Source organism: Delphinus delphis, chromosome 16, assembly GCF_949987515.2.
Source record: "Delphinus delphis chromosome 16, mDelDel1.2, whole genome shotgun sequence".
NCBI lineage: Eukaryota > Metazoa > Chordata > Mammalia > Artiodactyla > Delphinidae > Delphinus > Delphinus delphis.
Window position 1 is genome coordinate 63,707,205 of NC_082698.1, and position 14,575 is coordinate 63,721,779.

The 14,575-nt window shown below is 37.0% G+C and overlaps 2 protein-coding genes across 2 annotated transcripts in view; one reads left to right on the forward strand and one right to left on the reverse strand.

Annotated features, from left to right (window-relative positions):
- MYPN (myopalladin) overlaps positions 1 to 10,851 on the reverse strand; it is a 69,576-nt gene extending 58,725 nt beyond the window's left edge. The window contains exon 1 of the mRNA XM_060034924.2: positions 9,944 to 10,851. Coding sequence (XP_059890907.1) covers positions 9,944 to 10,845 — 902 coding nt within the window. The 5' untranslated portion in view covers positions 10,846 to 10,851. The remainder of the gene's footprint in view (positions 1 to 9,943) is intronic.
- Positions 1 to 14,575, forward strand: part of HERC4 (HECT and RLD domain containing E3 ubiquitin protein ligase 4) — a 270,043-nt gene that overhangs the window by 91,100 nt on the left and 164,368 nt on the right. The gene's annotated exons all lie outside the window — the stretch shown is intronic.

Genomic DNA, 14,575 nt, shown 5'->3' on the forward strand with positions numbered 1-14,575 from the left:
CTGCAGTTGAATTTTCATGTAGTATCAAATCAGAATAGCCACATTATCTGAAAGGGCTATTAAAGTATTCCTCCTGCTTCCAGCTACATATCTGTACAATGCCAGATTTTTAAAGTTAACTGCAACCCAGACAACATATCACAGCAAACCAAGTGCAGAAGTAGATACAACAATCTAGCTGTCTTCTATTACGCCAGACATTAACGAGGTTTGCAGAAAACATGAAACAATGTCACTCTTCTCACTCAAATATTTTTTGGGGAAAATACAGTTACTTTTCATAAAATTATTCATATGAGCATGTTTATCACTGTTATTTTAAAATAAGTAAGCAACTATTTAAAAAGTTCCTCAGTTTTAATTTCTAACATGATAATTATAGATATAATTCACATAGAACCTCTTTTGCCTCTCAATAATTTTTTAGACTGTAAAAGGGTCCTGAGAACAAAAAGTTTGAGAACCACCGGCATATAATTTAGAAATCTAGAGGTGAATAAATAGGAAACTGCAAAAATAGTTGAAAATGATCCGTTTTTTAATATTATTTGACTTGTTAAGCAATGTACCTGTATTAATTTGATAAGACAAATATAAATATTTCAAAACAAACAAACACCTTCCCTTATATAAACACTATAAGGTTATCTCATTTCTTTGGATAACATTTCTCTTCTTTACCAAAATGAGAGTGGAAACATCTCTGAGCAATTGGACAGCTGGAGGCGATAAGTGGAGTGATTCAAATGCCCAAACTCTCTGTCAGAAACATTTTTGTCCTTACTCAGATGGCCAGGATGGCTTCAGCCAGCCCCAAAGGACAGCTAGTAACCACTGTCACTCTTACTTTAACACCATGACCCACTGAGAAATAATGCACCAGTCAGGCTGCCTTCTGAAAAGAAATTAAAATTTACCCAGCTACTCTGAAGACTTTTGAGGGGAAGGAGGAAACATGCTCTCCTCAGACGTCTATCCACGTTAGGGAATGCTTTCATAGAAGTACCCTGCCCAGATGCATGTTTTTAGAACTCCAGAGCTCCATGACACTTACAGAATGGCACTGGATGCCAGACATGATTCATGGTTCAGCAGAAATGAGTCAGTGATCTGGGGAAATGGGACAAGTCCAAATGATAAAGAAGGCTCCATCTTTAATGCACTAAGGACAGCTTGCCAGACCTGCTGATTTGGCTAGCTACCAAGGCTGGGAATGAAGACACTGAAGAGACACATTTTTCAGATTTAACTGGACTTTTAAGGTACATATCACCATTCTGCTCTTAGGTTACTATTTTGTCTAAAATATGGTGTGGCTAAATATTATGACTCATTGTTTTAGCACATTAACAACTCCTAAACATAATTTGAATGTGTTATTGTGGCTCACCAGTAATAATGCTCATTAAAAGAATGATTACTCAGAGCCTTCGGTTAACGCTGACCCAGCCTTTCCAATGTCCCTGTCCCACCTCCTACTACTCCCTCTCCTAATAGCCTGTTTGTTTACTTCACAGAACCTACATATCACTTATAATTATATGTTTACTTATAGGTTTATTTGTTTAAGATCTCTCTCCCTTACTGGACAATAAACACCACAGGGCAGAGATTATCATTTTTGTTTGGTTTACCACTTGTTTATCTGGTTCCTAGCACAGCGTATGGCACGACATAGCCGTTCCAAAAAATGTTTGTTGTATGACTGTTAAGTGAATGAATTCAAATTAAGATGATTACAGCCTCTAGTCTGTTTCATTTTCATTTTTCAAGAAGGCTTGGGGACTAGATGCCTGATTTCTTAAGTAAAGAATGTAAGCCCTCTGAAATAGCCAAAAGGTAGTTTATTTATTTATTGACATCTTCAGCTCTCTCCATGCATGAGAATGACTCTTCATATAGAAAGTGCAACTGGAGTATATAATAGTAGACATTTTCTTACAGGGCTCAAAGTTATGTTGGATTTCGTAACACAATTCAGTGTTTTGTATGTCCTGTTTGACCACTACTGAGTTAACGAACTTAAGTTTTCGTGTCCAATGGCTATATTTCACTCATAGGAGTGTGGGGTTACAGGTGGGATGGTTATGTCTATGCTTTAACTTTTATTAACATTTATTGAGTTCTTCCAGGTGGAAAATTCTTGGCACACTAGACTCAAACTATAAAAACCAAAACCATAAAGGAAACTTCAGTTAATTTGATACTAAAGTTAAAAATATCTAATTATCAAAATATACCATAAAGAAAGATCAAATGGGGAGAGAATATTTTCATAACACACAATGTCAAATGATTAGTTGCCTAATCATATTTTTAAAATTCTTACAAATCAATAAGAAAAGAACAAACTGATAGAAAAACTAGTGAAAGATGTAAACAGACCCCTCATAGAAAATGAACCCTAAATGATCAATAAACATATTTAAAAATATCTCAACCTCCTTAGTTGAGATTTGTGAAAATGAAAATCACAACAAGAAGCCTTCATACCTATCAGATTTGCAAAAATTAAAATGTCTGATAATATCCGTATTACAATGTAGAACAACCAGAACACTCATGTAATGTTGGTCGGAATGTAAATGGAAACAATTCCTTTGGAAAATAATCTGGTGTTATTATAAAGTTGAAGTTGTACATACTCTGCCAGCCATTCCATGCCTAGACATACTCGTGTACCAGGAGACTATGCTAGAACATTTATAATACCATTGTTCCTATTAGGAAAATAACTGAAAACAACCCAAATGTACATCAGGGATACAATTCTCTCACCTTACAGTAAAATACTGTGTAGCAACGAAAGTGAATGAATGAGAGTTACACGCAGCATCACGGGTATACTTTTTAGAGAAAAAAATGCAAGTAGCAGAAGAATACGTACATTATGCTTCCACTTACATAAGCATTTTACAACAGTAAAATTTAAAAAAATTTTTTTAAACTCTTTATTATGGAAACTTACAAATGTACACAAAGTAGACAGGCTGTATTATGAACCCCCACGCACGCATCACTGAGCTTCAACCAAAGGGAGATGTGTTTCTTTTATACCTTCCACTTTTCCCCACTTTGACTTATGTTAATGTAAATATAGGACTTTGTGTCGTTTCACCTGTAAATACTTCTGTACCAGTATTGTTTAAGGACATAAGGATACGTTGTAAAATTATGAAGAAAAACTGTTAAGAAAAATTTAAAGAAAAAACAAGATTTGGGCTAGTGGTTACCTCTGAGCAGGGAGGAAGGGACAGGATCAGGAAGACAGTAGATTTAAAAATGATAGTAAGGTGGGCACACAGGTATCTGTGCTATTATTCTTATAATATATCCATATTGTAGATATTCTTCAGTATCTGTTCAAAATGCACTTGTAAAACAATTCAGAAAATTCCATCTGGTGATCCTTTTCCACTTTGGGAGTATAGATAAGGAGGTTGAGAGATTGAATAGAGAAGGTTAGTAGGCAAGTGACAGGGACTTCTACAGAAAGAATCCCTTGGAGATCTTGACTTGTAGCCTCTGGAGTTGGTGGTGGTACAGAGGCTTTACCCAGCTCTTGCCTCAAAAACTTTTTTTTTTTTTTTTTTGCGGTACACGGGCCTCTCACTGTTGTGGACTCTCCCGTTGCGGAGCACAGGCTCCGGACACGCAGGCTCAGCGGCCATGGCTCACGGGCCCAGCCGCTCTGCGGCATGTGGGATCTTCCCGGACCAGGGCACGAACCCGTGTCCCCTGCCTCGGCAGGCAGACTCTCAACCACTGCGCCACCAGGGAAGCCCGCCTAAAAAACTTTTAAGGTGAAAGGATATTTAGCATTGTCCAAGAGGGAAGAGCAAGAAGAGAGGGCTGCGTTGGAAACCGCCAACATTTCCAAAGTTTGTGAGGGCAAAGATGTGGGTTTTCCCATGGGCCAAGTGGACACCACAGACATTAGCTTGGTTTTCTATCTCAAAACAGATCTACCTCAGAGAACCACCTGCTAGGGTGAGTGACACCAACAGAAAGAGGCTGTGAGGGGTGTACTGTTGGAGTAGGGACTGAGGAGCAGGTGCTAGAACATGAAGTAGAGATTACAACCTTCAGGTCAAGGAGCAGAGCAAGGGGCCAGCCCCCCGGGCGATGAGGTCTCTGTAGAGATTGCAGAAGTCCTCAGCACAGAAACAAACGGCACTTTGTTAAAGCACCGATGTCTGGGCCTGCGCTCTAGAGATCCTAATTCAGTAGGTCCAAGGTAGAACCTGCAAATTTGTATATCCATCAAGGCTCCAGGTGATGCTGACCTGCTGGTCCAGGGACCCACTTTGAGTAGCTTGTTCTGGGAGGCTCTTGAAATCCAGACTCTGTCCTCCCTCTCTGAACTTATCCCAAACCATTTCCTCCTCACTCTTTATGTTCTGGTGACATCAGTTCCTTCAGTTCCTTAAAGTTAACCATTGTCTCACTGCCTCAAATTTGTTATTCCCTCACCCTGCAACACTCTTCCCTAAATTCCGCTTTGCTGGCCTAACTCCTAGTCATCTTTTATGTCTCAGCTTAAATACCACTTTTTAGGAAAACCTTCCCCAACCCATTCACAAGGTTTGGTCCCTTTGCTTTATGCACCCTCCTTTATAACATTTATCACAATTGTAATTACATAATCACTGGAATTTTTGTCTGTGTTCTTTTCTAGATTCTAAGATCCATGAAGGCAGGGAATTTTCCTTGTTCGCTGCTTTAATCCTATTGCCTGGAACAGTACATGGCACATAATAAACACTTAAAATTTGTTGCATGAATGAGTAAATGAAGGTATATAGATTTTCCCAGAAGGTAGAAGAAAATGCCCCTAAATAAGGTAATGTTTTAAAATGTTTACATAATAGTTTACATTACATATCATATATAATTATAATATTTTAAAATTTCCCTATATCATTTAAAACATCCTTTGTCTTTTTTTTTTTTTTTTTTTGGTCACGCCACACGGCTTGTGAGATCTTAGCGGGTGCCCTTGACAGTGCAAACGTGGAGTCCTAACCACTGGACCGCCAGGGAATTCCCAAGCATCCTTTGTCTTTACAGCTAATTTATTCCCTCAGCACGCCACTTACAGGCAAATGTCCAGAAGTAGCAATAGCAAAAACTTAATAGCCAAAGCAGATATCAGCATCTATAAAAGGTAAATTTCTGCTGCTTCAGAGCGTTATGTACAAGCAAACATACTTAGTGTGACCCAGCTGTACATTCCTGGGAAAAGAATTTTGAGTCAGGATACAAAAAGGGATCATGGCCATTTGCTGTGAATTCCTGCAGACTCTTTCATCTGTGGCTAACGCATGAATGTATTTCAGCTCCTCCGATGAAGCTATGTTCAAGATTAACAAGCTTTCAAAACAGCTAGCTTTAATGATATAGGATCCTACCCTTACAAAACAAAACAATTTCTTCCCAGTCAACTTGGAAATCAACAAATATAGGCAAAAAGGATTCTTCAATTTGCTAAACTAGGGTTATAAAAACATGGGTAGAATACTGAGAACACAAAGAGGCACACACCTACAAGGTTAGACTTCAGTTGCCAGGTGTATGTATTACATTTTCTTGCAAAAATAGCAAAAAGGATACTTTTCTTTTTGACTGTGTTTTCCTTTATGGCAAACCAAAGTGTCTCATTATTTTAATGCATTTTTAAAGACGTTCTCCAAGTCAAAATCTGTGCGTCTGGGTTCTATGGAGTTGCTTTAGGAATTTCAGTGGTGAGCAAAAAGGTAGGACTGCATGCCCCCCTCCACCCCAACTCTCTTCAATCCCAGAAGCACTAATTTTATCTTTAAAAAGTGTGTGTGTGTTGCTATACAGCAGTAACTAACACAGTATTGTAAAGCAACTATACGCCAATAAAAATTTTTTTAAAAAAAGAAAAAAAAAGTGCATGTGTGTGTGAACTATGTATTGGGGTCATGTAACAGATTTACTGTGGGGAGAAAAACGGGAGGAGGAATTACTGCCAAAAGAAGGTTGGAAAACCCTGGCCCAGTCTAGCACAGCTAGAAGTTAGTTCCAAGTGTTACCTGTATTTATAGTCCCTTTGTAATGCCAGAGATACTGTGTCCAAATTTCCCCGTGTCTAGGGCATTCCTTGGAATGTCTCCAGTTCCACTACCCTCTCATTTGACCTTCAATCCTGCATTTTGACTGTCTACTGGATATGGTCCCTCCATCTCCTCAGACTCAAATCATCCACCTCCAGTTTCTCAGACCTTGACAGTGACCCCAGAGTCCTCTCAGGTACCCAGCTTCAAACTCATCCTTCCTATCTAGTCGGTCACCAAGTTCGGCTTGGTTTCTTTTATTCTAAATATTGCTCTCTCACGTCTTTTCTCTGCTTTTGCACTACCCCTACCCTGGTCTGATCAGAGCATCTGATGCCTGGAATACCCTTCACAGCTTCTTAAGTGGCCTCATGGCTCCATTCTTTTGGGGTCTAACTCATTCTTCCAGACTACTTAAATTCTCCCTTTCATCTTAGTACGTCCTTATACACAACCTTAAATGTTTTCCCCTTGCTTTTGAAACCACTTCTGAACTATTCTACTTTGCTTTCAAGGCTTTTCAAAATCATCTGGCTCCACTGTTTTCCAGTTAGTTCAGTCTTCTCACTGTCATCTACAGATATTATTACTATTCCAGCATCTGTACTTATGTAAACATGTTGAATTGACCTGGCCTAAAAGGACCTGTCCCTCTGCCTACCTCTTCTGTCTTTTCTGTCATCTTTCCTCACCTGTTATCCCATGTTCGTCACATAGCCAAGTACTTGCAGTTCCCTGGAAACATTCGTCTCTAGGCCTTTCCCCTTGCTTTCCTCTTCCACCCTTAGTTTTCTCAACTAAAGTGGCACCTCCAGCATTAATGTTTCCTTCATCCTGCACTTCAGGCAAAATATCACATCTTCCTTTGAGCTGCCATTGCATCCTATTCATACTTCTGTTACAGCCCTTATTACACAGTATTGCAATGTTTTGATTATATGTCTGTCTGATTCCTCTATTAGACTGTGAGCTGCCCTCTTAGAAGAGTTTTAGACTTGGTTTCAAAACAAGGTCCCTGACCTCCAATAGCTCCCAATTGTTTTGTACCATCAATGAGTCACTTCAGTAACTCAGTAGGTATCTGTTGAATGCATAAATGAGTTAAATTTCTACCTAACTTCTTCTTACTCTTCAAGGTTCAACTAAAATCCCCTTATGTCTCTGAAGTCTCCTTTGACCTTTCTAGTCCTCCAGCCCTTCTCTGAAGTCTGATAGTCTTATGGTTGTCCTATAAAAATTAGGATGATTTCTTTTTGTTATCATTATTTTTTTATTGGCGTATAGTTGATTTACAGTGTTGTGTTAGTTTCTCATGTATAGCAAAGTGAATCACTTGTACATATATCCACTCTTTTTTAGATTCTTTTCCCATGTAGGTCGTTACAGAGTACTGAGTAGAGTTAGGATGATTTCTTTAACTGGATTGCAAGTTCCTTGAGAGCAGGGACACATTTATACCGTCTCTGTCATTGCACTGGTCACAGTGCTGAGTTTAGAGCAAAAGCTCAATACATACTTGCTTTGTGATTAGAGTTATATAAGTTCTGTACTTAGGAAAATAATGACAGCTAATAGTCTATTTGGAAAACCCTAAGTTTTTTCTTAATATGATTACTGTCATGAAATTCAGGAAATAGTGAGTACATATTAATTTCCTGCCACCAAAACAGTGGTTGGGATACAGGCATGAATTCTATCACTGAAGAAATGCTCTCCAGGTAAAAACTAGTATTGCTACATGGAAGTTGTGTATATTTCTTTCACTTTTAAATTTGTAAATATTTAATCGGTTGACTAAATAGTTTCTGAGTGACCACCAGGTTACTTTGGTTTTCAAGGAATGGGTATTTTGTAATTCTTCCTGGGTAATTTTTCTCACGGGAGCACTGAAGTCTTTTTTGTATCTGAGATTGTCGTGGTCGAGAATGGGGAGGATGAGTCTTGAATGATCTGGTCTAATTTTTTTGAAAGAGTCCAATCTATGACCAGAAACTAGTGGAATGGATAGGATTAATCTAAGTAAGTTGTATGTGTGCCGTAACTTGAGTGCTTACCAGCTTACTTAGACTGACCAGATGCCACTGAGTGGTATACATCGTAGTGCTATGATGACTTCTTGCCAACATTACTGACCAGAGTTCCAGGGAGTGTCATCAGGCTTGCACAGAGTAGAAGGGTAGACACTGCCCTGTGTCGTGCAGTTCCAACCCTTTGCCACATCTTAGTGCAACTGTATCACTCCTGATTTAAATCTAAGTTGAGTTTCTTGTTTTCCTGTCTCTTTATGCATTAGTTTACTCGTAACTTAGTGACTACTATATTATGCATAACTACTACAGGCTAGAAGCCATGCTTGGTGCTCAAGATCCAAAGGTAAAACAATAGAACCCCTGCCCTCAAGGAGGCCAGTTGGATAACTAAATAGTAAAATGTATACGCCATTGTAGAAATAATATTTAATATTGCCTTATGTTGACTCTGAAAAGCAAAATTCAATATATGAATATGTTTTTATACTAAAATCCCTTTAATCAATAGGAATACATAATGAAAGATATTATTAATACTAATGCTATTATTACCCTATAATATGAATATTTTGCAAAGAGAAGATGAGGCCCTGCTTACATAACTAGAATAAATGTTAAATAGTATTCTAGTAGTAATTAGGTGGTTAGGGAGGCAAAGTAACTCTTATAGGACTCTAAATACCAGTAATTCTCTATAAAAGTAATATATTTCCAGCACATTATTCATATATTATTACATTATAATACAAGAGGTAGCAAATGTCACCCTGGGGGTTAAGGCTGGATCCAGATTTTGTGGGGCCTGAAGCTCATAAAAGTGTAAAGACCTCTTAAAAAAATAAAATTAGAACACAAAATTAGATGTAGCCTGTGCACATGAAGAGCCTTGAAGCTTAGCTTTACTTACTTCACAGAAAAGCTGATGGTAGACACATGAAAGATGAGTATCCCTTCTACTCATCAGTCATATTAGGGAAAGACTTTGGCATTAGGGAGAAGAGTGCTCATTAAGTGGATATCAAAAATTATATAATAAATACAATACATGTAAAATAAATCTTTAAATTGATCTTTGTCACAGCCTTATTCTACCTTTATTCTATCAGACTTTATTCTATTATTTGGTTTCTTTTTAATTAAAAAAATACCACAGGTATTCATTAAGTATAGGTCATACATACTTTGTTTTTTAAGCTACAGGCTGTAGATCTGTGCTAATGCATGTTCATTAGCCACATGTGGTATTGGGCACTTGAAATGTGGCCAGTGCATCTGAGGAACTGAATTTTTAATTGTGTTCAATTTTAATTAATTTAAATGTAAAAGCCGATACTCAATTCAGTTCTTACAGAACTTTTAAGTATGTTTGGAACAACTTGGGTCTTACAATCTACTTTTTCAGCTACATTTTTTTGAAATCTAAATGCACATTAAGTATTTCCTAGGAAAATTTAACATCCAAACTGAGATGTGCTGTTAAGTGCAGAATTCACCTTGAGTTTTGAAGCCCCGGTGACAAAAGGAATGTAAAATATCCTACTAATAATTTTTATATTGATTACATGTTGAAATGGTAATATTTTTAATATATTGGTTAAATTATATATTTTTAAAAATTAATTTCACCCAGCTCCTTTTATTTTTAAAAAATGTGATGACTAGAAAATTGTAAATTGAATGTATGTCTAATATTACACTTCTATTAAGACAGTGTTGCTTTAAACTCTGACTCAAAGTATATAATTTTTGAAACCACGTACATGAAAGATAAAATGAGGAGGATCACAGTAGATGGAAAGTAATTACCAAACATTACTAATGAGACATTTTTACCTTACTTCAGGTGGTGGAATTCCTACCACTATGCAATCCAACTGTACTCTGGTTCCTTCTGGAACTTCTCTGCTCCGTAACTTTTGAGTGAACCGGGGAGGTTGCCCCAGAGGTTCTTCATAGTACAAAGATGAAGGAGAAGACCCTGGGGTGGTGTCTCCCCCATCTGCCTCACTGGCAGCCTGCTCAGCTTCGCGCCTCTTGGCTTCCTGCTGTTCAAGGGCATGGTTCACTTCATTATCCCTGGTATCTGCAGGGATAGGGATGGGAACAGAAGATCTTTCTCTTCCTTCTGATAGATCTGAGAAACTGGAGCTGTTTTCCTGCATAACTTTGCTATGAGATTCCAGTTTATTCTTGTGGTTTTTGCAGGCACGAGGTCTAATCCTTTTGGAGCTATGGGCTTTGAAAAGGGATGACAGCTCTTCAATGAAATCGGCAGCCTTATTTAAGAATACTTTTTTGGACTGGGTTTCAGAACTATACTGTGGCCTTTTTGCCTCCTGGAGGCTCTCTTTAGAGTTGGTAGGACTTCGAGAGTTATCCTGGCAGAAGTTAGGGTCCAAACTTGATTTAGGTGAGTGTTTCATCTGATCAGAAGAAAAACATCTTCTAGCATGGGCTTCATCTGCTTTCTCCAAAGGGTCGTGATTGATGGCCAGTCTTGCCAGATTGACACTTTCATCTAATTCTTCTTGGCTCAGAAAGGCTGAAAGATCTGGAAGGTCATCTTGGCCTCCTCCACCTTCAGCAGCTCCAGAAGGACTGCCAAAATGGAAAGAGTTGGAGGAAGGCTCTGCTCGACTCCTCTCATTGTTTCCCTGATGTCTAGTTTCAGCTAAATAGCTCTCTCTTAGAAGCTGAGATATGGAAGTAGAAGCTTCTAGGCTGTCGTCTTGCATGCTGTCACAAAATAACAATAATAACAAAAAGTTTGGATCATTTCTACAGAATAACAAGTCTATGTTTATTACAGCATGATAGATGCTTAAGAACTTAAATCTGAAAGTAAAAATTGCCTAGTTTTGATACTTTCACAAAATTTACTTTAAAGACTTAAAGATTATTATTCTCATATTGTAAAATGGAGAGGAACTGAATGAGGGTTCCCTGAAATTGGAAATAAAAGTATGGTGATTATCACTTTATTAAATTCTTTAAATACAAGTTCAATTTTGAAAGCTATGCTATAACTATAGAGATATTAAATACAGTTTCTAAACATAATTTTGATAATATCTGTAAAGGGTTTTTAGTTTTAAAGTGCTTTCATACACAGAGAGTTTTCTCTCCATCCTCTCCCCCTTACCCTGAATGTAATAAAATAACAGAAATTAAAAGATGTTGACAATATAATCTCATCTAGTTACTGAAAATATAAACTTGATCTAGCTCATGAAAATAAATAATGCTTTTATTTTATGACTAGAGACAAGTTGTTTAAATTCAGTGTTGTTTTTAGGCTCAGTGTGCTCTTGCAAACTATAATGATTTAGCTTTTTCAAATAAGGTATAATTATTTTAATTTCTACAAAGGTGTGAGTTAGAGCATAGGTTTTTTAAAAATCTCTTAAATTAACATTGGTGAAGAGGGGATATGGAAGACAGGGAAGTGGGGTGCAAGACAGGACACTTTTCACTGTATACCCTTTTCTTAATTTTAAATTGTAATTATACGAGTATATTCTAATCAGTTATATATTAACATAAATTATATGGGTATATTTATTCAACAATAAATAATTCGTAAAGTCTTATAAAAATAGTACAATAACTTGTTCAAAGTCCCTTGGACTAGAAATTTTGGTAATGCAAACTACTTTCATATTATTAATGTTATACCCATTTATTCACTCACACATTTACTAGAATGATAGCAAGCTTGTAACCCATAGGCTGTTACTCCTCTCTCGCCTCCTTAAGAGATGCAGCTAACTGATTACAGTATTCTTCCCATTGACCTTCACTTATTTAACTCTCCAGTCCCTCAGCCACCACCAGCCACTCAGAGATGGTAATGGAGATGAAGCCTATCTGTCATTCTTGGCTACTGTGTGCCTTGTGCTTGGAAGATGGAGAGGAAAGTAATCTCCTAAATATTGTCTGGCTTGAACATTCTATGACAAAATTTATTTCAGTTAATTTTTCTTCTTTCTTTTATATGACAGCCTCATATCATAAATAAAAATATTTGTAAGATCACAAAATATTACAAATAGGGCTTCCTAGGGACTGCCTAGTTCTCAAAGTTTTAGAGTGCTATCTAAAACTAACCTCTAAACTGACAAGGTAGGCAGTCACCTTGAGAGGACAATTAAAGATGGCTAAAAGGATCACCTGCAGCAAAATGTTTTTTCATATGCTTCCATAGCCTGAGATGAACACTACTGGAGCCGCTTGTTTGGGTGAGCTTTATTGTGCCTTAAATAAAGATTAATTGAAAATGCAATGGGGTTGGAAGGGTGCAAAGATCTATCTACAAACATATTCATCATAGTATGGATGATAATATTAAAAAATTGGAACCATGTCCAATAAGAAATTAGTTAAATTATGATATGCTCATTAAATAGAACTATATGGCCATTTTGAAGCACAGTGAATGATATACAAAATAGTATATGAAAATGTAATTGAGATCCCAGCTGAAAACTTGCCTCTTTGTGCATTAACTTTGTAGAGGAACAGTTAAAGGTATTGAAATAAGGTACAAAATGCTATTTGAAAATGTAATTAATATACTGATTGAAAATCCTTTCCATTTGTAAATCAACTATCCCATTAACCAAGTTTGAGTTTCTGTATATATTTAAATGTGAGGGGGGAAATTCAGTGCTTTATAAATCAGGATGGTCTTCTCTCTATTAGTTAGACATCACTGTATATTGTGTTTTAATGTAACTTTGTCTCTAGCTCTTTAAGATGGCTTTTATCTCGAGGCAACATGTAGTGAACATTGGCTTTGGAATCAGATAAATCTGTTTTCAAATTCTGTCTTCACCTCCTAGCAGTTGTGTGACTTTGAGAAAATTACTTAACTTCTTTGATCTTTGGATCCCTCATCTGTAAAACATGGCTAATGTCTATTTCCCAGGGGAGTGAGGATTAATAACATTATGATTGCAAATCTCGTAAAACAGGGCCAGCCAGTATAATGAGCACTCAACTGATGGTAGTAACAAACAGTACATGGGTAAAGCTGATGTTAATGTTGAAGAACTTCCGAAAAGTTTATATGTATGGTGAAAATGGAGAAGAAAATACACATATAAGTAATCACTTCTCTCTACAACTATTTCTTTGTTGTTGTTTTTTATAGAAAAGGCGCCAATGTCACTTCCCTGGCAGTCTAGTGGTTAAGATTCTGTGCTTCCACTACAGGGGGCACCATTCGATCCTTGGTTGGGGAATTAAGATCTCACATGCCCTGCGGTGCGGCCAAAAAAAAAAAAAAAAAGGAGGTGTAAATGTGTGCCTGTTCTGATGCTTATAGTCATGAGAAATTATTATAACAAAAATTTCAAGCATTCAAAATTAAGGATTTCTTTAATGTTTGAATTTAACAATTGTTACCTGACACTTTGGAGTTAGATGGATCTGGTTCAAATCCTAGTTCTGACAGTTCCTAGCTGTATAAACTCGAGAAAGTTACTTAACCTCTGTAAGCCTCTGCTTGTTTGTAAAACAGGGGTAATAAGAGTAGCCATTTCATAAGTTGAAGGGTGATTAATGTGCTTGACATCTAGTAAATGTTCAATATATGGTAGTTACTATTATTTATTATTATTTAACAACTGTGGCCACATACCATGATAAGAAGTAGAAGTAGAACTAGTGATGTGACTTGATCCAAGGACACACTTTGAAAAGGAACTGAACTTGAATTTGTAGTTAATTCAGCGTATCTGTATTTTATGAAATATGCATAGTCTCATGAACAAACTATGCTGCCTTCAGATCTTTGTACATATCCTGTTTGCTCAGGCTGCTCCCTTTCTCCACCTCTTTTCACTATCTTAGTGGGCCAAGTCATATACAATCTTCAGTTCTTAGCTGAGAGTTGGCCCTGGGATTTCTTCTTTTTTCTGGGTTGGGTACCTCTCCACTATGCTGCCAAAATTCACTGTCCTAATCCCGAAACACAGCACTTATTACGATGCATATTTGCCTATTTACTTTTCTGTCTACCTCATTTTGTTTCGTACACCCTCATCTCTGTACACACACAGCACACAGAAGGTGGTCAGAAAGTATCTGTTGAATTCTTTTGTTCATTAGAATTTCCTACTAAATCTATGTTGTTTATCTTCTTTTAGAGTTTCAGGCTAAAGTAAGACAGATAAATAGAAATCATATTTACAAAGGAACCTTACAGACACAAAGAAAAAATATAAACTGGTAAAAGCAGTAATAACTTCAAAGTGACTTTCAAATAAAAATTTATTTATGGTGGATAAAATAACTGGAATTATGCTTTGTTTTCATACCAGAAGGATCAAAGAACATCTGATTATCATAAAAAACCTGGGTTTGAATCCCAGCTCCAACACTAAATAACTTTGCTATCTTGAGCAAGTCACTTAATGCATCTGAATCTCAATTATCCTCATCTATCAAATGGTATAATAACAA